At 48.9% G+C, this 24,268-nt stretch overlaps 1 protein-coding gene across 3 annotated transcripts in view; it reads right to left on the reverse strand.

Annotated features, from left to right (window-relative positions):
- Positions 1–3: 3 nt before the first annotated feature.
- Positions 4–24,268, reverse strand: part of LOC137591188 (kalirin-like) — a 32,183-nt gene continuing 7,918 nt past the window's right edge. For 2 of the 3 annotated variants that reach the window (XM_068309012.1, XM_068309014.1), the window contains 51 exons: positions 24,078–24,200; positions 23,803–23,994; positions 23,582–23,713; positions 23,374–23,508; positions 23,209–23,301; positions 23,019–23,141; positions 22,701–22,817; positions 22,551–22,625; positions 22,334–22,456; positions 22,158–22,210; positions 21,748–21,895; positions 21,170–21,366; positions 20,978–21,075; positions 19,359–19,522; positions 19,146–19,265; positions 18,981–19,060; positions 18,713–18,851; positions 18,480–18,614; positions 18,228–18,390; positions 17,938–18,053; positions 17,688–17,810; positions 17,432–17,614; positions 17,227–17,351; positions 17,006–17,072; positions 16,579–16,688; positions 16,407–16,476; positions 16,234–16,323; positions 16,043–16,135; positions 15,822–15,933; positions 15,556–15,746; positions 15,373–15,474; positions 15,132–15,286; positions 10,385–10,487; positions 9,033–9,194; positions 8,715–8,922; positions 6,132–6,185; positions 5,944–6,047; positions 5,721–5,852; positions 5,472–5,585; positions 5,310–5,380; positions 5,158–5,224; positions 4,965–5,068; positions 4,810–4,879; positions 4,611–4,697; positions 4,400–4,492; positions 4,267–4,317; positions 3,904–3,981; positions 3,620–3,805; positions 3,370–3,541; positions 3,142–3,287; positions 4–3,038 (listed from right to left, as the gene is read on the reverse strand). In XM_068309012.1, coding sequence (XP_068165113.1) covers positions 2,853–3,038; positions 3,142–3,287; positions 3,370–3,541; positions 3,620–3,805; positions 3,904–3,981; positions 4,267–4,317; positions 4,400–4,492; positions 4,611–4,697; positions 4,810–4,879; positions 4,965–5,068; positions 5,158–5,224; positions 5,310–5,380; positions 5,472–5,585; positions 5,721–5,852; positions 5,944–6,047; positions 6,132–6,185; positions 8,715–8,922; positions 9,033–9,194; positions 10,385–10,487; positions 15,132–15,286; positions 15,373–15,474; positions 15,556–15,746; positions 15,822–15,933; positions 16,043–16,135; positions 16,234–16,323; positions 16,407–16,476; positions 16,579–16,688; positions 17,006–17,072; positions 17,227–17,351; positions 17,432–17,614; positions 17,688–17,810; positions 17,938–18,053; positions 18,228–18,390; positions 18,480–18,614; positions 18,713–18,851; positions 18,981–19,060; positions 19,146–19,265; positions 19,359–19,522; positions 20,978–21,075; positions 21,170–21,366; positions 21,748–21,895; positions 22,158–22,210; positions 22,334–22,456; positions 22,551–22,625; positions 22,701–22,817; positions 23,019–23,141; positions 23,209–23,301; positions 23,374–23,508; positions 23,582–23,713; positions 23,803–23,994; positions 24,078–24,200 — 6,135 coding nt within the window. In that variant the 3' untranslated portion in view covers positions 4–2,852. The remainder of the gene's footprint in view (positions 3,039–3,141; positions 3,288–3,369; positions 3,542–3,619; positions 3,806–3,903; positions 3,982–4,266; positions 4,318–4,399; positions 4,493–4,610; positions 4,698–4,809; positions 4,880–4,964; positions 5,069–5,157; positions 5,225–5,309; positions 5,381–5,471; positions 5,586–5,720; positions 5,853–5,943; positions 6,048–6,131; positions 6,186–8,714; positions 8,923–9,032; positions 9,195–10,384; positions 10,488–15,131; positions 15,287–15,372; positions 15,475–15,555; positions 15,747–15,821; positions 15,934–16,042; positions 16,136–16,233; positions 16,324–16,406; positions 16,477–16,578; positions 16,689–17,005; positions 17,073–17,226; positions 17,352–17,431; positions 17,615–17,687; positions 17,811–17,937; positions 18,054–18,227; positions 18,391–18,479; positions 18,615–18,712; positions 18,852–18,980; positions 19,061–19,145; positions 19,266–19,358; positions 19,523–20,977; positions 21,076–21,169; positions 21,367–21,747; positions 21,896–22,157; positions 22,211–22,333; positions 22,457–22,550; positions 22,626–22,700; positions 22,818–23,018; positions 23,142–23,208; positions 23,302–23,373; positions 23,509–23,581; positions 23,714–23,802; positions 23,995–24,077; positions 24,201–24,268) is intronic. The other variant, XM_068309013.1, reaches the window with a different exon arrangement.

The following is a 24,268-nucleotide window of genomic DNA, read 5'->3' on the forward strand; positions in this document are numbered from 1 at the left end:
GTCTAGTTTTGGATGAAAAATGAAGTTTATTACAAACAACGACAGAGAGCTGTTAGCAGTCAGTTAGCAGCTGTTAGTTCTGTACAAATAACACTGTTTGATTGGTTAGTTGAGTTTGCCAATTGGCAACAAGGCTTGGTCTCAAACAGCACCCTGCGCCCACTGTGGTGCACTATTCCCCTCACCCTGCCATAGTGCACTGCTGTACACCAGACCCTGCATAGTGCTCTTCCATAGTGTGCTATTTCCCCACTTCAGCCCCGCTTAGTGCACTATACTGGAGCTGAAACTTGTATTAGTGCCACTTTTTAAAACACACTGAAATCTAAGTTCACTTTGATACATGCTCTACTCTTCATAGTGCAACGCCTTCCATTTCCATAGTGCAAGTTCCCCCATGCACTGTTTGCTTCTTCCAAAGTGCACTAGCACCATCTAGCGCTCGTCTTGTGCACTACAACCCATCCACAATTCTTCTGGTGCACTCCAAGTTCACAAGTCACATTATTTTAAGTGTTGGACCCCATAGACAAAACGTTTCTCGGTTTCTACACTTTTTTTTGCATTCCCAATCACAACATTTATATGTTGAAGACAAAATTATTTTCCATACATGAAAAGGGGACAAAGTAGCATCATTTTATTGTCATTCTGACTGATGCTGCGTTCAGGTCACGTGGGATGGGAAACTTGGAAATACCATTTGTCCAGAGCCTTTAATCTTGACATTGTCGGGCATGAACAATATTTAAGTTTCAGGATCTAATAATTCCCACGTGACCTGAACGTTGCATGAAACAGTTAAATGCAACACACACAGAGGAGGTGGATCCCTGTCCAGGATCCACCTTCAGGCGTCACCATGCGCTAAGTCTGCTGGGTAAACGGTGATGGTTCATGTGTGTTTCATCACGTTTATGTCCGCGTTTACATTTTCAGGATGAAAGGTACATTTTCATGTTATCTGTTTAATAAAATCGGACTTAGATGAATTTTATTTCGTAGTTTTACATCTCTTGCCAGAATCAGTTTAATCATTTTTCCATCACAGTCTTAGTATGTTTTTAATATATATTTTTAAATAAATTAATGAAATAATTCCCTAACTTTTCCAAGGACTCCAACACTGATGCAAATGACACCACATGTTAAACATGCAAAAGTGGAAATGTACAGGAAGAGGTGATGGAAATACTGTACCACATTTTTGCTTCATCCAGCTGATTTTATCCACAAGTGCAAGCAATGCTAACAACTACGCTAAATAACGGTGGTTGATCCACGTGATGGCGATCAGGTGGATCAACCGGGACCAGAACACAATAGGTTTATCATGTGATGATCTCTCATGGAAACGCACATGAACACTTTTAAGCAACAGGCTTGTAGCAGTGGTGTGTGTGTGTGTGTTGCCTTTAACACAATGAAAACACAACCTTGTGAGTGTGTTCTAAGGCAAGCGTAGCGCCTTCTGGAGTTGCTATGTCCCTCCCTACACCCTTCGTAGTGCACCACCCTGACATCCCCTCTGTAGTGACGTAGCAGGCTGTGTAGCTCCTTAAGGACCGGGGTGTTGTCTGAGAATGGCACCAGAGAAACCAGAGAGAGACCAAGAGGTAGAGAGAGACAGGTAGAGAGAGAGACAGATAGAGAGACAGAGAGAGAGCATGGTGAAGGTTACAGTCTGTCAGACAGACAGGTGGACAGAGAGACAGACGGCTTCACTGTCTGCAGCTAGTGGAGGTCTGGTCTATATACAGAAACAGGAAATGCATAACCAGAATATCCAAACTAACCAGAGGTGGTGGTGGGGTGGGGGGCAGAGGGACGTGAGGGGGTGGGGTGCAGCTCTGGTTCACTAAAAGGACGGGTGTCACCACAAACACATGGCGACGCTACACTGTCCGTGAAAAACACACATCCACACCCACTCAAAGACACACACACACACACAGGACTGCGTCACCAACAAACACACACGCGCACACACACACACACACACACACACACACGCACACACTCTCTCTCTCTGACACACAAACATTTAATATGACAAACATTTCTTTTCTATTCAGGTGAAAAACAGATTCTATAATTCGTAATTATCATACTCATCTTAATTAATCATCTTTATCATAGCAGTGGTGTGTGTGGAGTGTGTGACCCCAGTCCGTTTTATACACACTATTAACAGGATGACACACAGAGAGCTTAGTTCTGATTGGCTGTCGGGTCTTTTCACCTCTTCTCTTCCAGGAGCCTTTAATTTCATTTTTTTTTAAGTGTCTTTTGTTGCTAGGCAACTACAGCTTCCTGGAATCACAGTCTGTTGTTGGTGATGATGATGATGATGTTGTGGTCTTCCTCCCAGTGATACACAAGTTCCAGTATGTGCTGTCGGCAGGATGTGATTGGTTGCTCTGGGCAGTAAACTGGAGGCCGACCTGATGTCATCGTCTGATTGGACGAGAATGAAGACAGGGGGCGGAATTTTTGAAGCACCAGGAAGTAGGGAGAATATTAACAGTACCTGCTGCTGGATGTGTGTGTGTGTGTGTGTGTGTGTGGTTAATCTTTTAATACTGGCAGATAATCAGGGCTTAAAGTGTGTTAGGAAACTTTTTTCCCCTTATTTGTGACTCTTCGTCAGTTAAAAGCACTGAAAACAAGAAGAAACATATTTTGAGATATTTTGGTTATTAATTTGTCGCCATGGGCGTCTTGAGGCTCCATCTTTCACGGAGCTGCCCAACGCACCTTTAACCCTATTAGCTTGCAGTTGTGTAGGACAGTGTGTGTGGTAGGAGTAAAGCGGACCCTGCTGTCAGTGTGTGTGTGTGTGTGTGTGTGTGTCAGTGTGTTTTGAGCACGCTGCGCGGCACCCAGCCCTCAGCGGCCGGCGAGTCGCTGTTGGCCGGTCGGTACACCAGACTCTGACCCTGCTGGTTGGACGCCAGAATCTGAACCTTCTCCCCCCGAAACACGGAGATCTCGTCCTCCCGCACCGCCACGAAGTCTTGCAGCACCTGCACCAACTCCTGAGGGGTCAAAGGTCGCATCGTTACCAAAGAATCAATTCCCTTTTTTAGCTATGAAATAAGCAGCTCGTCCAAGACTGACGTAAGGATGAGGAATCCGAACCTGGTCGTCCTGATCGCTGTCAGGAGGAGGCTGTGGGGCGTGGCCATTGGGCGTGGGTGGGACTGAAGGCGGTCGCCCTGACGACAGAGGGCGGTTCACAGAGAACCCTCCCTCCTTCCTCTGGTACTCGATTGGAGACTGAAGAGCTGTGGACACACAACCGGGATCAAGAGGCTGGAGACTATTGAAAACGTGCGTGTGAACACGTGCGTGTGAACACGTCTCCACCTGACACAAAGTTGTTCTGGGCGTCCAGCAGGGTGGCGATGGTCTCCACCCAGGTCATCTTGATGCTGGTGGAGGACGCCTGCAGGGTGAAGCGCTCTGCCGAGCCACGGGACCACAGCACAAACTTACAGGGGTCTCCATCCACGCTGTCCTGCATCGCGAGGTAGGTCACCTGATGGGACGCAAACCAGTGTTACTCCCAGTTCAGTCCCAACCACACCCATCGCGTCCGAACCCCCGCCGGTCGGACCTTGATGCTGTTCTTGAACTGGTACCCCGGGTTGTTTGAGCCTTTGCGTAGCAGCTCGCTGAAAATGATGATCTGTTCGAACAGGAAAACTCGTCGCTCTTTACTGCGGGACAGAACCCCTCCATCCTGCTCCCAAACGCAGAAGGTCTCCTGCTGCAGGAGCTTCCCCTGAGACATCAGCTTCCCCTGGGGACAGACGACAGGTGAGAACCTGTCTGCTGCTGCTGACATCATCACACTAGAGCTGGACCGACTCGCTGACGGCTTTAAGGAGACGGCCGTACCTCGTAACCCTGCAGGCGTCCCAGGTTCATCATGTCGTTGCAGCGCTTCGGTACCAAAGACATCAGCTCCACTGCTTTCTGTTCAGAACCCACATGCACATGGATATTACAGTATTTTCCGCACTTTAAGGTGCACCTAAAAGCCTTTAATTTTCTCAAAAACCAACAGTGCGTCTTATAATCCAGTGCGCCTTATAGTGCGAAAAATACTGTAAATACTACAGCAGTTTAAATCCTTTACTATCATCATCACCATGGCAACACCAGTCTAGTTCCGGACCAGGTGAGCTGAGGACACACACCTGGACCCGTTGCAGGGTTCTGAGGGGTGGGGACGGACGGACGGACGGACTGAAGACTCACCTCGATCTCCTCACAGTCCAGCCCTGCTTTGGATGTATATTTGAGAAAATCCTGAGAAAACAGAAGACAGAACGCTGATGTTTGTGTCTGCGGGGTCTGAGGGGTCACATCCTACCCAGCAGTCCTCACACACCTTCAGCAGCAGCTGGTATTTGGTGATCCTCTGGATGGGCTTGATCAGATAATCGCTGATCGACATTCGGCAGCTGATCTCGTGCTGGATCTCCTGCAGACGATCGGAGAACATCGAACTTTGTTGAAGCGTTTATTCATTTCAGGGTTTTTGGGAAATTAAATTGTATTCCACGACGAATCGTTAGAGAGGAGTCGGAGCGATGCTTTACCTCGAAGAAGTTCTCGTACTCGATGACGATGAACTCTGACCTTGGCTTGTTCTGACAGTAAACCACATACATGTGGAGACGACGCTCCTACAGCACACACACGCACACACACACACAGACACACACACATGATCATATCTATTTACAACCGTACTTCCTTGTATTAACACACACCCCCTAGTGACTGCTAACGGCTCACGTGTCTGATGAAGAGGTCGGCCAGCAGGTCGTGATTCTGAACACAACGTTCCAACTCCACCAGGAAGAAGCTGGAAGAAAACACACATCAGTGAGGGTGGGGGGGGGGGGCAACATAAACCAGTGTGTTTTCCGTCGTGTGTGTGTGTGACTGACTCGCGGTGCCAGTCGTAGATCTGCTGGATGTTGCCAAAGACGATCTTATCTTTCCCTCTCATGTCTTCTGGAATCCCTCTGACCTCCAACCTGGACATGAAGCCCTGATGGACACACACACACCGTCCATCATCAGTTAGCCTCAAAATCCATATTCTAATGAATCCATGAATACTAAGAGCTGCAGACTCACCTCTACTATCACGCCCAGGTCCTTCACATAGTCCTTCTCTGACTGGATCATCTCATTGACCACAAACCTGCAGACACAGACCAAAAAGTTCCCTTTAGCTCCGTTTAAATATCCACACACACCTTCCTGTTAGCAGGACGGTGGTCTCTCACATTCGTCCTCTCAGGGCTTTATTTCTCTGTTCGGTGTCCGACTCGTTGGAACCTTGATCTGAGTCCATGGCCTGAAGAAGAGACGGAGATGTTCAAATCCCAGTCCAGAACGCCAGATTCTGGAGACCCCGGTGGTCCACGGGACGTATTCACGTGTTTTACCTCAGGGTTGTTCGGGTCTTTGATGATCTGCATGGGAGGCGGTAAGGGGGTGTGGCTTTCTTCCTCAGGCTCCTCCTCCCCTCCACTCTGTGCCGCCTCCTCCTTTCTGGCCTTCTGCAGAAACACAAACCATTACTTCATCTCCTCCATGACCATCCAATGTGTGTGTGTGTGTGTGTGTGTGTGTGTCTGTGTCTGTGTGTGTGTGTGTGTGTGTGTGTGTGTCTGTGTGTGTGTGTGTGTGTGTACCATCTGTGCGTTCCCAGTTATGGGTGTGGCCATCTCCGACCTGTTTTCTCGTCTCCTGGTCCTGATTGGAGGCTTCTTCTGTCCGTCTGCCTTTCCTTGACTCAGCCTTCGGACCGGACTGGTGAGCCAGCGCTGCGACCCGACACACCATAATAAACACGTTACTGAGGCACAGGTGCTTCACTCTTACCAGTTTGTGCTCCTCTGCGTCTCCAGTCGTCACCTTTAAGGTGTTTCCTGTCGCAGAGACGCCTCTTTTTGGCCCCGGAGAGCCGACAGTGCCCCCTGGAGCCCCACTTACTCCAAACACTGTTGGGGAGGTGGCACCTGGAGGAAGGAAAGGAGGCGTTAACAGCGCGACGACGCGTTCAATACGCCTCGGGAAGGTGAGTATATTAATTGTTGCCTCACTTTGGCTGGTCTGGGTCTGGAGCCCTGAACCGTCAGAGCCGTACAAGTTAGAATCTGCAGATAGAAACACACAACGGAGAATTATATTATATATATGAACACAAAAAAAACATCAAGATGGGAAAATACGGAAGAGTTGGACATAAGTAATAAAAATCTTCAACAGAAGCGGTCGAACTGCATTGCAGTGACAGTGTGACGATTGACAACTTAATCTGATCTCCGCTCACTGTCTGGAACACACAGTCAGGTTTTTCTTTATGTGCATGACTAAGAAATTCAGTATGAGAAGAAACCATTTCACATTACAAAGAAAAGGCTTTGGAACGCAGAACACAGAGAAAGTCTGCTGCAGTAAACCCTCAATCTGATCTGAAAGGCATGTAAACATGTGGCGGAAAGCAATTAAGCACTTTTACTCAGGAAGGACACTCAAGTACTTAAGCAGTACAATTACATCGCCAGGGGAAATACTGCACATATAAATGAAAAATAAATTATATAGTTTTGTTGGTATTCCTGCATCGAATAGTTTTTTTTCTTTTTTTTAAAAAAGTGTTTTCACTCAAATACATTACGAACAACAGGACAACAAAGTGTTTTTGCACTGTTGGCATTTTTACTTGAGTATTTTTTCCCAGTGCTGATGTAAATCATTACAAGAGAAGCTGCCAGACGGTGAGACGGGTCATGGGAGAAGACAGTCAGTTGTTCCTGTCTTCTTCTTCTTCTTTTTCTACTGAAATGCATGAGTGACCCTCCTGCAGACGCACACTGTGAGCGGGTGTGGTGTGTGTGTGTGAGAGTTAAAAACCAGCATGTCCTGTTCTCCACAACACGCAATACACATAGACGACATTCTCACATAACAATCAGGGTTGCTCTCATTATCGTTTAGTTTTAGTTTTGATGTAAAATCAAACAGAGTCAGAGAAAGAGGGCAACGAGTCACCTCTGGTCACCTTGTTCTGTCAGTCATTAACCAACACATATTTCCACTGCCGTCACCGTTCCTTCCACTCTAAAACCCACCTCGCTCGTCCCGTCCCTGTTTAACAATCCAGTCCCAAACAGCAGAGCAGTCCCAGCGGTGACCTCTGCCCCGACGCATTCTGTAACGTCAGACCCATTCAGGAGAAAAACCAACAGCAAGTCGTGACATGAAGACGCTGATCGCTTTTCCCTCCACAGCACTGAGAGAAGCAGGCTGAGGAACTCCTGAGAGGTTGGAGGCGGAGCTACACTACAGGGGCGGGGTTAGGTAAAACTAGGGGTGTGGCTAACCAATAAGAATTTATTCCAGTAGTTTCATTATGTTTATAAAATGACAAAAGTCAATAATATGACATTTAAAATGACAAAAATGTAAACTTAGAAAAATTAAAGTTAAAAAGCAACCAATGTAGAAGAAATTAAAATCCTGTAAAATGGATAGTACGGACACGATTGGAGAAAGAAACGTGAAACAATAATGAAAATGAATCAGTGCAGACCTGAAAAGATGGGCTTTATTTTTAAACTCCATTGTTTGGTGGCTGGAAGGACGACGCAGCAGGTAGTCCGGATGTTAAACTCTGGATTCCTGTTGAGTCTGAACTCCTTCAGGTCAATGTTTAACCATGAAACTGTCTCACCTCTGAAACTGTCTCACCCCTGGGTGTGACTGTTTGCCTTAAAAGTACAGTTTCTCCACCAAAACACTCGACAACACTAGAATTTGTCTGTGTGGTATATTTAAATATTTAGGGGTGCAACAAGAATGAGACAGAGGCAGGATGTCGTGCCTCAAAACTCAAATCACAAATGCAGCGTACGTGTGGTTGAGGATGTTTAAAGTTCCCCCTGATTAAACAGGAAATGACATAGGTCACACAGGGGAGGGGCTGTGGCAGCAGTAGATGTTGGATGAAGTAAAACAACAGCGTAAAAAAAAATCAGTACTGTCGATGATGGGGATCGATTGAGGGAGATGATCTAAAACACGGTGTGAATGTGGAGAAACGTAATCAATAAGAGCTCCATCAGCCAGGTTTCCGATCAATACGCCTCTACTGCAGAGCGACTCGACAAAACCAATAAAAAAAAAATCAAATGTAAATGAGGGAGACTGATCTACAGCTACAGGATGACAGAGGACCTAATAGAACAGCCAATCTATTACAAAACAATAAAAGTAATTTTAATTGATTTTTGATTGTTCCGTCTCGCGATATGTTGATTAACGATGTGTGATGCACAAGAATTAGTGCAGCAATCGATACTGGAGTGGGCAGCAGCTCAAATCTGTCCGTAGCGAGCTAACAGCGAGGTCCTGAAGACAAAGACGGAGCAGCCTGTGCCAGCGCTGATGCTAAATGCTAAATACTGCTGCTGTTTTTTCCCCTCTTTTTATGAACAGGAGGGGTTATACATGATCTTTGCACCAATAAAATACTAAAATATACCATATTAAGATCTAAGTTTATGCAAAAAAATTGATAAAAGTAGATTCTACCATTATATAACATGAACAGCACGATTAAGTGATGTGTTGTCATGGTGACGCAGTTTGGCGGTGGCAGCGATTTCATCGGGGACACTCACCCTTCGCGGCGCTCAGAGTGGAGGTGGAGTTGGAGCTGTTGGAGGACGAGGTGGTGATGGTGGAGGAGGTGGAGTTGCAGGAGGAGGAGGTGGTGGTGCTCGTCGAGGAGGTGGTGGAGGAGGTGGTGGACGCCGGGGCGAGCCCTTCCATGTCTGCTGCGCTGTGTGAGTGTGACAGACAGAGGGCGCTCATCGGCAGTAATCCCTCCTGGAGGTCAACACAGAGTGGTGAGTTTCCCAGCATGCAGTTCTTCATTATAAATGGACATCAGATTTATTATTTTTTATTTGTTATATGAATAACTTTTAATTGATCACCTGCTGAGGCGTCTGATCCGTGGTTCTGACCAAACACCACCCGGACCGTTCCACTGAGCGCTCCACCAGCTCCACCGTTTGACCGCAGCGCACGCTGAGCTCCCCGGGCCCCCCGGAGCAGAAGTCCAGCAGCACCACCACTAGCTCACAGCCCCCTGACAGCTGCAGAGAGTTGAAAGATTAGATGCGCTCAAAACATCACTAAGAACATCAGGAGTAATCAAAACGATGAGCCGACACACCCTCAAACACTGCATCCACAGGGGTGTGTGTCGCTGCAGCAGGCTGGGTGGGGACGTTCGTGTTTTAAGAGGGGGAAAATGTCCAGCGTGGCTTTACAGTGTTATTGAATGTCATAAAGTAGAAGCACTGAACTGAGATCCGCAACAGAGCAGTAAAATAAAACCAGAACCAGAGGCAGATGCATTAGTAGCATCTGTACCCATGAGCACACGTGTGTTAGTTCTGGACATCATCTAAGATCAAAGTTCTCTAACGTCAACTCAAAAACTAAAAAACAAGTGAAAAAAGGAGGAGATTATGTCAGGGCTCTAATCTGACACCAGATTAATTCAGTTTTCCTGCAGAAATGATTCATTCTTCTCCAAACACGTCTGACGTGAGGATGAATCCTGCATACATCATCCTGCTGCACGCTCTGCACAGGAGATCTGAAAACATCACACGTGCAGCGTGTCTGCGGGGAGAAGCAGGGTGTTCCCGGTCCGGATTGAACCCAGATGTGTTCGACTGCTCAGCATCACGCTCAGTGTGGAAGACAAACACGTCCAGACGGCGGAAAACACCTCCGTCGTTTTAGCAAAAGCTAAAGATTAGCTCTAAACACATCCTAATAAATTACACACCATCCATAATGTACGCAAAGTTGTTGACCTCCACAAACAATGGAGCTCAGTTAGTAATCCATAAATCATTAATAGTCATCATTAAACATGATTTATTACCACAATAAAAGCACTGACATACTCAAGTATGTTTTCTTTTATATCCAATACTTCCTCCACCACTGGCAGCAAGCTTCAATGTTTATATGCCCAAACTAGTCACAAGGCTTCAAGGGTCAGAGGTCACAGAGCTCAGCATTGACCCTGGACTAAACAACAGAAGGTGCAGGACAAAAAACAAATCAAACCTACCTCACCAGGAGAGCAGAAAGCGAGAGTCTGAAGAGGAATGGAGGAAACTCCCTGATACACACGACATACACACACACCCATCCAGCCAGCTGCAGCCAGTGAGGTCATAAGACTGTCGGACACACCCCTCTGGATGCTAACAGTGTGTGTGTGTGCGTGTGTGTGTGTGTATGTATGTGTGTGTGTGTGCGGCACCTTGTCGCTGTCTGCGGTGTTCTGGGACGTCCTGGAGGCGATGGAGACGGTGTCCGGCTGACTGCTGGCGTCGCCCAGGCTGTCGGCGTCTTCACTCGTGTCCCTGCAGGCAGACAGACAGCTGCTCACTTCTCCCACACTCACTGACATGACGTAACCATGTGGCCAAAAGTATACTTATTTGAAGTGACATGTTAATGTTTTTCCATGAAAATTAGAGTTTGCCTGTTTTCCATTGACTTGAAGAACGCATCACCTTAAACTGCAGAAAGTGCAGTAAATTTCATACGATGCACGTTTTCAGCCACTTGTCTATATTCTATATCAGTGGTCCCCAAACCCCCGGGCCGCGGACCGGTACCGGTCCATGGGTCATTTCTTACCGGGCCGCATAGAAAGAAAAAATGATTTACATTACTTCAGTTTTATTTATTTCGTAGTCCGAAAGATGCTTTATTTTGAAAAGAGATGTCTGTGCAGAATGACGCATGTACGAACGCGTGCGTCTGTCCAGCTTGACAGGTCTCGGTCACGTGACAGGTTTCCAGCCATTACTCCTAAATTAAGCGCCCACAACTGCGTCCAGTGTTCTGGATTGAAGTCAAGCCAGATAATCCTGAGATCGCCCAAAAAGTATCGCAAACCCTGTTTGTCATTGTCTCCCGTTACCTCTAGATGAGCGGTCCCCAACCACTAATTCTCATTACTGTAATTATTATTATTTGATTGATTTGTTCACCCTTTTATTGGTAATGATCAGTATTTCTCCTACGTCGAATGCACTGATTGTAAGTCGATACATTTCAAAATAAACCTCATCAGTGCAATCACTTCAATCGAGTTTTTAATCTAATTGTTTCTTACAATTATTAGAGTTGTTGATTATCAATATATGGAAAAAAGGTTGTTTATTGTCTGTTGATTTCTGCATTTTCCCCTCCTTGAGTCGTCACCGTATCGTGGTGGAGGGGTTTGTGTGTCCCAATGATCCTAGGAGCCAAGTTATCTGGGGCTTTGTGCCCCTGGCAGGGTCACCCATGAAAAACAGGTGCTAGGTGAGGGACCAGACAAAGGCCGACGAAGAAACCACTAATAATGAGTACAAACAATGGAACACGCTTTCCCTTGCCCGGATGTGGGTCACCGGGGCCCCCCTCTGGAGCCAGGCCTGGAGGTGGGGCTCGAAGGCGAACGCCTGATGGCCGGGCCTGCACCCATGGGGCCCGGTCGGGCCAAGCCCGAAAGGACAACGTGGATCCCCCTTCCCATGGGCTCACCACCTGTGGGAGGGGCCATAGGGGTCGGGTGCATTGTGAGCTGGGCGGTGGCCGAAGGCGGGGACCTTGGCGATCCGATCCCCGGCTACAGAAGCTGGCTCTTGGGACGTGGAACGTCACCTCTCTGGCAGGGAAGGAGCCCGAGCTGGTGTGTGAGGTCGAGAAGTTCCGACTAGATATAGTCGGGCTCACCTCCACACACAGTTTGGGCTCTGGTACCAGTCCTCTCCAGAGGGGTTGGACTCTCTTCCACTCTGGAGTTGCCCATGCTGAGAGACGCCGAGCAGGTGTGGGTATACTTATAGCCCCCTGGCTTGAAGCCTGTATGTTGGGGTTCACCCCGGTGGACGAGAGGGTAGCCTCACTCCGCCTTCGGGTGGGGGGCCGGGTCCTGACTGTTGTTTGTGCTTATGCACCAAACAGCCGTTCAGAGTACCCACCCTTTTTGGAGTCCTTGGAGGGGGTGCTGGAGAGCGCTCCCACTGGGGACTCCATTGTTCTGCTGCGGGACTTCAACGCTCACGTGGACAATGACAGTGAGACCTGGAAGGGTGTGATTGGGAGGAACGGCCCCCCCAATTAGAACCTGAGTGGTGTTCAGTTATTGGACTTCTGTGCTTGTCACGGACTGTCCATAACGAACACCATGTTCAGACATAAGGGTATCCATATGTGCACTTGGCACCAGGACACCCTAGGCCGCAGTTCGATGATCGACTTTGTGGTTGTGTCATCGAACTTGCGGCCGCATGTCTTGGACACTCGGGTGAAGAAAGGGGCGGAGCTGTCAACCGATCACCACCTGGTGGTGTGTTGGCTCCGATGGTGGGGGAAGATGCCGGTCCGACCTGGCAGACCCAAATGTATTGTGAGGGTCTGCTGGGAACGCCTGGCGGAATCCCCTGTCAGAAGGAGTTTCAACTCCCACCTCCGGCAGAACTTCACCCACGTTCCGGGGGAGGCGGGGGACATTGAGTCTCAGTGGACCATGTTCCGCGCCTCCATTGTCGAAACGGCCGACCGCAGCTGTGGCCGTAAGGTGGTCGGTACCTGTCATGGCGGCAACCCCAGAACCTGCTGGTGGACATCGGCAGTAAGGGATGCCGTTAAGCTGAAGAAGGATTCCTATCGGGCCTTTTTGGCCTGTGGGACTCCTGAAGCAGCTGATAGGTACCGGCTGGCCAAGCGGAATGCAGCTTTGGGGGTTGCTGAGGCAAAAACTCGGGCATGGGAGGAGTTCGGTGAGGCCTTGGAGGACGACTTCCAGACAGCTTCGAGGAGATTCTGGTCCACCATCAGACATCTCAGGAGGGGGAAGCAGTGCAGCATCAACACTGTGTATAGTGGGGATGGGGCACTGCTGACCTCAACTCGGGACGTTGTGACTCGGTGGGGAGAATACTTCGAAGACCTCCTCAATTGCGGCGACACGCCTTCCCATGAGGAAGCAGAGTCTGGGTTCTCTGAGACGGGCTCTCCTATTCTGAGGTTGAGGTCACCGAGGTTAAAAAGCTCCCCGGTGGCAGGGCCCCGGGGGTGGATGAGATCCGCCCAGAGTTCCTAAAGGCTCTGGATGTTGTGGGGCTGTCCTTGTTGACACGCCTCTGCAACATCGCGTGAACGTCAGGGACAGTGCCTCAGGATTGGCAGACTGGGGTGGTGGTCCCCCTTTTTAAGAAGGGGGACCGGAGGGTGTGTTCCAACTACAGGAGAATCACATTCCTCAGCCTCCCTGGCAAGGTCTATTCAGGGGTTCTGGAGAGGAGGGTCCATCGGGAAGTCGAATCTCGGATTCAGGAGGAGCAGTGTGGTTTTCGTCCTGGTCGTGGAACAGTGGACCAGCTCTACACCCTCCACAGGGTCCTTGAGGGGGCATGGGAGTCGCCCAACCAGTCTACATGTGTTTTGTGGACTTGGAGAAGGCGTTCGACCGTGTTCCTCGGGGGGGGGGGGGGGTTCTGTGGGGGGTGCTTCGGGAGTATGGGGTACCGAATCCCTTGATAAGGGCTGTTTGGTCCCTGTACGACCGATGTCAGAATTTGGTCCGCATTGCCGGCAGTAAAATCGGATTTGTTTCCAGTGAGGTTTGGACTCCGCCAAGGCTGCCCTTTGTCACCAATTCTGTTCATAACTTTCATGTACAGAATTTCTAGGCGCAGCCAAGGCGTCGAGGGTGTCCGGTTTGGTGGCCTCAGTATTGCGTCTCTGGTTTTTGCAGATGATGTGGTGCTGTTAGCTTCATCAAGCCGTGATCTCCAACTCTCACTGGAGCGGTTCACAGCCCAGTGTGAAGCGGTTGGGATGAGAATCAGCACCTCCAAATCTGAGACCATGGTCCTCGGTCAGAAAAGGGTGGAGTGCCCTCTCCAGGTTGGGGATGAGATCCTACCCCAAGTGGAGGAGTTCAAGTATCTCGGGGTCTCGTTCATGAGTGAGGGTACGATGGAACGGGAGATCGACAGGCGGATCGGTGCAGCGTCTGCAGTTATGCGGACTCTGTATCGGTCCGTCGTGGTGAAGAAGGAGCTGAGCCGAAAGGCAAAGCTCTCGATTTACCGGTCGATCTATGTTCCTGCCCTCACCTATGGTCACGAGCTGTGGGTCGTGACCGAAAGAACGAGATCCCGGATACAAGCGGACGAAATGAGTTTCCTCCGCAGGGTGTCCGGGCTCTCCCTTAGAGATAGGGTGAGAAGTTCGGTCATCTGGGAGGGACTCAGAGTCGAGCTGCTTGCTCCTCTGCATCGAGAGGAGCCAGATGAGGTGGCTCGGGCATCTGGTCAGGATACCTCCTGGACGCCTCCCTGGTGAGGTGTTCCGGGCACGTCCTACCGGGAGGAGGCCCTGGGGATGACCCAGGACACGCTGGAGAGACTATGTCTCCCAGCTGGCTTGGGAACACCTTGGGATTCTCCCGGAGGGAGAGGGAAGTGTGGGCTTCCCTGCTTAAGCTGCTGCCCCTGCGACCCGACCCCGGATAAGCGGAGGAAGATGGATGGATGGATGGAGTTCTGCATTTTACATAAAACCACTGATTTATTATTTAAATTTATTATTAGTCGTTAACGATTATCGAGCAAATAAAGGCTGGTCCGTGAAAATATTGTCATAGATGAAACCGGTCTGTGGAGCAAAAAAGGTTGGGGACCGCTATTTTATATGATAAATCTGAAGATAGTTTTATTTTATTTTACATATACTGTATCATTTGCACAATTGAAGGGGATTTAAAAAGTGTAATTAAAAATGTTACTTTATTTTGGCTTCACGTGAACCTGTTTCAACACGACATGAAGGGGAGCGTGCTAGAGCTAACCTATGCTGAATGTAGCAGAGATCACTAATGGTAATTTTAGGCTGATGATCAGACTGACTGTACCCTAGTAACTGTCAGGGTCAAAGGTCAGTTTGCCTTCAGAGACCAGTGGATCACATGCTGGGAGGTGTGTTAACTGCTCCTATGTGCTGACCTGCGACTGATGCTACGCTGACGACCCAGGGTGGGGTTTGGCGTCTTGGGGAGGGGTATGGGCTCCCTCAGCGCCCCCCGCAGATGGCCCCGCCTCTCCTGAATCACCTGCCGAATGCTGCGGACCCACTCCTGTTTAAGCTCCAGAGACGATGCCTGTAAAGGGAGGAAGACACCCAGGATGTGGTGAACACCCCTAAAGCTGCATCAGACGGGTGTTAACGGGGGTGGGTCACTAATACCTTCAGGACTGTTTTATTATCTGATGTCGGCGTTCGTCCAACCCACAGAGCAAACTTGCAGGGATCCCCCTCGATGTGCTCTGTGACGCCGAGCTCTGAGGTCTGAAGGAGTCACATGACGTGAGAGTGAGGCAACAGCGAGGACACGTGATCCCAGGAGAACATTTGTAAAGTGTGTGTTACCCTCAGTCTGCTCTTGTAGAGGTATTTGGTCCGTCCGGATGAATCTTTGATCTCCTTGCTGAAGATGAGTGACAGCTCAAACAGGAAGAGGTGTCGGTCCCGCCCCTTCCTGATCAGAGACTTGGGCTCCCAAACGAGGAAGGAGTCCTGTAAGAGGAGCTCCCCCTGCACCTCCAGGCCCTCCTCCAGACCTGGTGACACAACGGGGTCAGCTTCAGTGGCTTTGGGGGTGTGTAGTGTTGTGTGATTACTGTTTAGCATCATACCTTCCAGCATGCTAACATGCATAGCATCGTTTGCTCTCTTTGGGACACTCAGCATGACGTCCAGGCCCTCCTTAATCTCGCCTTTCCCCTCCTCACAACAGGCTAACAACTCCTACAAATATGGATAAAAAAAGTGGTTTCCATTATCGTTCATTTACTCTCTTCTTGATGAACTTTCTGCATCTAACTTTTTATTCGTAGCAATAACAAGAGAGCGTTACTTTTAGCAGCAGCTGGTATTTGGTGATCCTCTGAACCGGTTTGATGAGAGCTGAGGAGATGGAGTTGGCTAAACCGTGTCTCCTCTGAACCTCCTGCACATGAAGACAACACACAAGTTAAAATCAACATTATAATCTATATTATTAGTCATTAATAAGTTACTACAGTAAAAATATTCTCCTGTTCTCACCTCAAAGAATCCCACGCCGTGCTGCTGGATCAGTAAACTGGAGTCTGGCTTGTTCCTGCAGTACGTCACGTACATGTGGAACTTATCAGCCTGAGACACAATTAGAAAGTTTTCTTTGAGTATTTAAATCTGTGATTTATATTTTTAACTGACATTAGTGACAAATTGTTTACCCAGGTCACAAAGCAGTGTCCAACATCCTCAGGAAGCTGTTCATAGTTTTCCAGCTCCTTCAGGAAAATACTGAAAAACACATCGGAGCACAAGCTTAGTGCACACAGAAGTTCTGGATAATTTGTACTATAGTGTACGTATTGCAGTATGTTTGAAATCATGTTCAAGTACCTGTTGTGAAACTCATAGATGTCCTGGATGTTTCCGAACACAGTTTCATCCTTGTTGGTGAGCCCAGGAGGGACGTCCTCCGAGCCACTCGTCATCTCCCAGAGGTAAGTCTGCATGGGCCAAAAGTAGTTCGATAAAGAAAGAACTATTGTTACGAAGTGTGAAATAAAGCTGTGCTTGTGATCAGTTTAATTCTGCAGCTCTTTCAGCAGGGGGCGCTGTTGGTATTAGGTAAACAAAAAAACCTCTCCAGATGTTTGCAGTTTTGAAATCTAAAAATCCTAATCCAGGTCTTTGTTGTGTTTCTGTGTTATATTACTGTATGTGTGTGATGATCGTTCTGTACCGTGTGTGTGATGATCATTCTGTACCGTGTGTGTGATGATCGTTCTGTACCGTGTGTGTGATGATCGCGTGAGGAATCTACCTCAATACACTCCTGCAGATCTCTGACATAGACTCTTTCTGTCTGAAGGAGCTCAGCCATGATGTACCTGAGAACAAACTCATGTTACCAAAGCGGGACACACACACACACACACACACACACACACACACACACACACACACACACACACACACACACACACACACACACACACACACACACACACCATCATTAAATGTGATGATAATAACAGAACTCACTCCTTCTTGCGGGCTGAGCGTCTCTTCTCATCGCTGACCTGGTGACTGGGGTCAGACAGGTTGACCTCCGGGTCGGAGTCAGACAGACTGTTGGGGATCAGCTCCAGCTCCAGGTCCTTATTGTCCTGTTAGAGTCACCATGAACATGAACAAGTGTGAAAATAAATCTACAGACGTGCAGATGCCTTCACTGTCCATGTGTTACCTGTGAGCATCCTCCGAGGGCCGTTTCCAACAGATGGCGGTATTGTCCCATCCTGACGGTGAAGTCGCGATAACGTTTATCCACGGTGGAAACGCAGCGCCGGAGCTCAGTGCGGTGGGCGTGGCCTTTAGCTAGCATGCTCTCAGCTAGTTGGATCAGCAAGTGAACCTTTTCCTGGGTGTGCTGACAGGTAGAAACACAGGTGAGTGAGTGCGTGTGCATATGCATGTGCGTGTGCGTGTGTGTGTTTCCCCACCTTGGCGGATACACAGAACTCTCTGTGCTGATTCAGCAGTTCTTGCGTCTCAGCCACCGTTGCTCCTGGTGATGTGTGTGTGGCCAGGTAGTGGTCACCTGAATGCTGCAGCCAATCCATAGCCTGCAAAGAAAAAGACACACTAAAGTTAGAAGTTGTGGGACTTTTTTAAGTCTATCACAGAGGCTAAAAGACGTGGATATTTTCTAATTCGGTTTGAAAGGAGCATCAGGGTTCAGGGGTCTTCTACCTGCTGAGCGTGGCTCTGAAACATCAAGTACTGCTGGCATTGATCGAGTCTTCGTTTCTTCAAAGTCCAGAAATGAAGAACTCTGTTTTCCCTCTGGAGTAACTCACTGAGGATACCTACACACACACACACACACACACACACACACACACACACACACACACACACACACACACACACACACACACATACATCAGTGAAATGAACAGAGTGAACCCCGGAGCCCCTCAGGGGTCTATACTGGTTCCACTGCACATTGAATTCATGCTGAACACGGTTTGTCTTTTCACCTTTGACCTGTTGCTCTGGTACCCTGGAGTGCCCGGTGACCTCGGTGACCCCTGTCACCCCAGAGACGGTGATGCTGTGGCCTGAGATGTTCGCCATGGTTACGCTGTTGCGGTGGATGTACTTGAGGAAAACTTCAGCGTTCCGTCTGGCTAGAGTACAGGCCTGTCACCATGGAGACAATATGCTAATAAACTGAAGTCCAGAGATTGGATTGGCCAGTTCATGATTTCCAATATAATCTGTCTCCTCACCTTTAGGAATGCCTCCTTCTGCTCCATGTGTTTGTTGATGAGGGGCAGGAGCTGCTCTGGTTGTCTATCCCCGCCTCCACACCAGTCTTCCTCCCTGCGATACTCCTGCTCCAGACTCTCTAACACCCCACACACCTGGAGAGGCAGGTAGACAGACACACTCACAGACAGACAGACAGACAGACAGGACACAGCAACGCTGGATGGATGGATGGATGGATGAAAAACAGTACCTGCTGTGAGGTCCTGTAGAAGGCTGCAGACGCATTGACTAGTTTGAGTCTGTCTTCAATCCTCAGCATCAGAGTTTGCCAGTGTAGCGCCACAGTCTGGGCACAAGACCTCACTGCATCTGGGTCATAATGGCCTGACCTGAGGGAGGAAAATCACAGCTCAAAAGGTCATGCATCGGGGACAAGAAATGAGCATGTTGATTGTCGACATAACCACGGCGACAACGAGACAAGCCGTTATCTGACGGTAGTGATGGGAATAACGGACCTGACCAGTAGTTCTGCTCTCTGCTGCAGGGCTAGAGCCACCTGGTGAGTCCTCTGCAGCGAGTCAGCGTGAAGCAGAGCCTAGAAACAAAGTCAAAGACAAGTTCTTATTGCCTTCAGACTACTTTTTGTTGATTTGAAGTGCTGTAGTTGTGTGTGGTTTAACCTCTATGGCCTGTTGGAGGCGCTCATGCTCCCTCTGCAGCTGCTCGGCTTCGGACAGACAACTGGAGTTCAACATGCAGGACGACAACATGACCTCGCCCTCTGAGATCCAGCCCAGCACCTGAGATACACACACACAAACACACACACACGGATCAGATCAGATCAGTAAAGCTGTTGGGATTTACAAGTGTGTGTGAATGTGTGTTACTACCTGTTTGACCTGGCTCTGCAGGTGTCTCAACTGTAGGTTCTGCTCCAGATGTGTGTGTGTGTGATCTGCAATCTGCTGCAGTTCCTTCTGTTTGTCCTGCAGGAGGTGCTGCAGCTCCTCCACCTGAGAGGAGAGCCCCCCCTCCACCTCGGATAGCTCCATCCCTGACCCGCACAGACAAACATACATCATTAAAGGTCCTCACATTTACACTCATGCAAACGACTGCTTTAATTTCCAATCGTGTGTGTGTGTGTGTGTGTGTGTGTGTACGCATGCATATATTAGTGTGTGTGTGTGTGCCTCCATGACAAATTCAATACACGGGTTTCTATGGAGACCAGCTGTGTGCTTCAGAGAACAGTTTCCATGACAACCCCATCCCCTTTTTCACCCTCCCCCCCTTTATCCTCTCTCTGCCCCCCCTTTCCCCTAATATCATCGGTGTGTTACTGAACTGGTCACACTGATGCTTTGCTGTAGCAGAAAATATGCTGACTGTATTCTATTCTATTCTATTCTATTCTATTCTATTCTATTCTCAGGGCAAAGCAGCAAACCTAATCAATATGGTACCCCATTCCGAACAGAGAGCTGGTCTGATTTGTGCCAGTCTCTGGTCGTTTGATCCAAACCTTTGGACCCAATCCAAGGAAAAGCAGAAAGGCCCTGAAGTCCTGCTGCAAGCCAAACACTCATTTAAAATTTGTTTGGAAATCTGAAAAACATCAAGGACCACACCAACCCTTTAATTATTCCCTTCAATTTTCCCTCTAAGGGTTCTCTGATTGTTCGCCGGGTCAAGGATGACAGGAAATGTGTTTGGGACAAACAGACTATCGCCTGGCAAATGGCAAACCAAACCGAGCCCTGAGAACACAATGGAGCACATTTCCTCATGCGGTCACGATAGTTTCTATTACCGGCTGGCGCCTCAGTAGGAAGCCAACGAGTAATGAAGAGATTCTGAAATGTTCCCACGGTACCGGTCCTTCTATTCCCCGAGTCACAAACAGTTTGCTAAGCAGGAACTCACAAATATATTGTGCTGATTAAAAGAAGAGGGCACGACAAATATGAATGGATGTCAGGAGGAAGAGGACTGGTATAGCTATCAGGAACCAGTGAGCACAGCTACTGGCGCTAATAGCTTCTCAGACACACAGGAGCATTATGAGTCTGTGCAATGGAACGTGAAGTGTTAAACTGAGAACACGACAAGTTTACTCTAAAATGTAGTGAAGCACACCATTATTTTCTTCCTCAATTATCTCTACAAAGACCCACTGGAGAATTAATGGTTCCTCATGAACTCCCTTTGGAATCATTAAAACAGCAGAATGAGCTCCAGGAGGCACAAAACACTCAGGCCTCCTCTGGTCACCAGGAGCCTCCTGGGAACCAGTCAAGAAACTCTGAAACTTTACTAAAATAGAGGAACACACATATTAACTCACATATTTCTCATTCCTAATGATGCACCTCATGGCTCAATCCCAGTTCCTTGTCTTTTCTGATTACATCGGCTGTTCTACCATTAGCGGATTAGCAGATGACACTCCGCTTTGCACCAGAAGTACAAAACAATGCAGTGCTAACAGTAAAGGTGTGACTCCCACCTGATGCCTGGACCTCAGTGATGTACTGCTGAAGGTCGTGACCTTGCTGGATGACCTCATAGATCATATTGTTCATAGCCAGTCGTCGTTCCATGTGCCTGCAGATCAGACACAAACCAGTTGGGAGTTTGCTATCCTTATGTTTACTTTCAGCGCTAAGCCATAATAACCTCATCGAATTGACCTCTTTACCTGTGAATGCGCTGCTGTGCTAGCGTTAGCACCTCTGGGCTAGCCTCCACCAGCCGTGACTGGCCCAAAGCTAGCTTATCCTGGGCTAACTTCTCATGGTTGCCGTCGGCTAGTCTTGGTGATGCTAGCTTCTCCGTGCTGAAGTCCTGGGACTGTTTCTGAAGATCTTGCTTCCAGGCATCCATTTCCCCGGTTACCTATAAAACATGCAAAAAAACATGGTGCTTAAAAACTTGACACGGCAACGGGAGGTGGAATAAATTATTTTGAAATGTACAGTATTTTCCGCACTATAAGGCGCACTGGACTATAAGGCGCACCTCCAACGAAGGCCTATTCTAAACCCTTTCCACATACAAGACGCACTGGATTATAAGGCGCACCTGATTATAAGGCGCACCTTCATTGAATGGCCTATTTCAAACCTTTCCCCCCCCACATATAAGGCACACTGGATTATAAGGCGCGCTAGATTTTAAGGTGTAATTTTGGTTTTTGAGACAATTAAAGGCTTTTAGGTGCACCTTATAATGCGGAAAATACTGTACTAAATATGTGTGAAGCATGAAAAAAGGCACCTCCAATGTGCACTGGTGTAAGATTCGTAGCTGAAGGTAAATGTCCAGTCGGATCTTTCTCTGGTGAAAAAGTTCCTCCAGCTGAACATGAGCCTCCTCCAGCTGCTGAAGCACCGTCTCCACGTGGGCCACGGAGCTGCCCTGGGGCCTGAAACAAAACACCCCCCCAAAATCGGTTAGAAAAAACCTGAAAACAGAGCCAACCACACAGACTTCACAAACTAGAAAACAAACGCACCCAATCGGATTATGCAAAGGAGAGAACAAATACACACAGAATACAAACAAACTTTACATGAGCAATAGAAAACAAACACACCCTGTAGGATGAGCAAAAACATAGCAAACACACGCCAGCTCCTCATAGACTACCCTGGTGAATGAATCAAACACACCCACACGGTGTGTACCTGAGTTGCAGGATGAGGTCTTCTCCTTCCCGGATGACACTCATCGCTGCTTCCTGTAGGTCAGGGTTAGAGTTTGGGTTAGTGTGAGGGTTAGAAGTGAGGGGTCAGAGGTCGGAGGGGTTAGGTTGTTATGATCGGGTTAGACTTCAGATCAGGGGTCAAGGTTCAGCAGGTACCTGTGTGTTGGCTTGCTGCTGCTGCTGCTGGCTGATGAGAGCCTGCAGGGCCTCGACAGTGTCGGGACACACGCAGAGATCGGAGGAGAGCTGCTTCTGGAGGCCCTCCATCCACACCGAGAGCTGAGGGGAGACGAAAAAGGAGGAGGAGGAGGAGGTGGGTAGGAGGAAGGGAGGCCTGTGACCAGCTCCAGCAAGCTGTGGGAATCTGTGTTACCTCCTTGGTGTGTGTGTAAAAAGACACAGCGAGGTCAAGCAGCAGCTTCCTCTGTTCGACTCGCTGGATGAACGCCTGCAAACACACACAACTAATTATAATAAAACACACAATGAGGTTAAAATCAGTTCATGTTTCTCCAGGAGGCACCTGCATGCGGAGCTCCAGGTCTCTGGCCGCCTGGTAGATCTCCTCCTCCTCACACTCTCCAGACTGGGCCAGCTGGTCTGCTGCCTCCAGCAGCTTCTCTGCGTTAGTGTAAGTATTCTGACAAACACACACACACACACACACACACACACACACACACACACACACACACACACACACACACACACACACACACACACACACACACACACACACACACACACACACACACACACACACACACACACATCTGATGTCAAGCAGTTAGTTCCTGATACATCCAGAAAGAGAACGTCTCAGCCCAGGATGACATGTTACCTGTGCGACCTGCTGGAAGTCATCGTGGCGTTTCTGTAGCGCTCGCGCACGGTGCAGCGACTTCCCCACGCCGCCGTGTTTGTTCAGGAAAACCTCGCCGTGCTGCTCCACCCAGTCCAACACCTGAGACACACGACAGGCGTCAGTATCTACAATCTGGTGTCATCTGCGTCATCTGGATCTGTCGAACCTGTCTCACGTCCTGCTGAAACACACAAAGCTGCAGACGCTGATGGAGGCGGAGCTTCCGATGCTGCCACGCCCCCTCCACCTCATGGTGACCCTGAAGAAAGAGGAAGGTTCATTCTCCACACCTGCAGGTCACCAACGTTTACTATTCTAACTAAACACGTACCTGCATGACCTGGTGAAGAACTCCCATGATGCCGTGCGTGGCAGCAGTGAAGTCTGGTTTAGTTGCTGAGTCGTCAGATTCAGATGCCGGGCAACGCTGGAGGACATCCAATAAGGCTTTACCACTCTCACTAACCTGCAGACGGACAGGTAGCAAGTCAGACAGGTGCTCAGGCGTGTGATGAGGAAGTGGACAGACAGACAGGTACCTGTGTGTAGTTAGCAGAGATCTCCTCATTCAGCTCCTGGTGTTTCTTTGTTGCAGCTTCCAGCTCAGCCGTCGCCGACGGCAACGACCCTTCAGAACACGCCTGAACCCACCCCTCCACTCTGAGCAAAAACTGACAGACAGACAGGCTGATATAGTGGCCACACAGGTAGAGATACAGGGTATAACAGGTGTGGCAGTGAGACACCGATGACTAATCACCTGCTCGGCCCCCTGGTGGAACCCCGTTGCCATTGCGAGTGTGTTGCTGCGTTCCTCCAGCGCTGCCGTCAGCGCCTTCCAGTCTTCCTGTAACCGCGTTGAAACCATGGCGATCCGGTCCGCCCCATAGTGACCTGCTTCTGCCAACCTCGCCGCCACCGTAACCACACTGTCCACATTCACACTGCCGTTCTGCAAGCGGACACAATCGCAGGTGTTTAACACACCCACAGACAGACAAACACACACTAACACACATTAACTCACACACTGACCATGCAGTTGGCGGTGAAGTGCTGGTGTTGTGTCTGGAGGTCAAGGGCGTGCTGGTGGTTCTGGCCGACTTCTGCCAGACTCTGCGTGAACAGGTCTTTACTGTGAGCGATCCACTCTGACATCTGAGACACACAACATAAGTAATCAGATTACAAATGTAAACATCTGCAGCAGTCTGCTGGTCCATGTG

The sequence above is a fragment of the Antennarius striatus genome, chromosome 24 (genome assembly GCF_040054535.1).
Source record: "Antennarius striatus isolate MH-2024 chromosome 24, ASM4005453v1, whole genome shotgun sequence".
Classification (NCBI taxonomy): Eukaryota; Metazoa; Chordata; class Actinopteri; order Lophiiformes; family Antennariidae; genus Antennarius; species Antennarius striatus.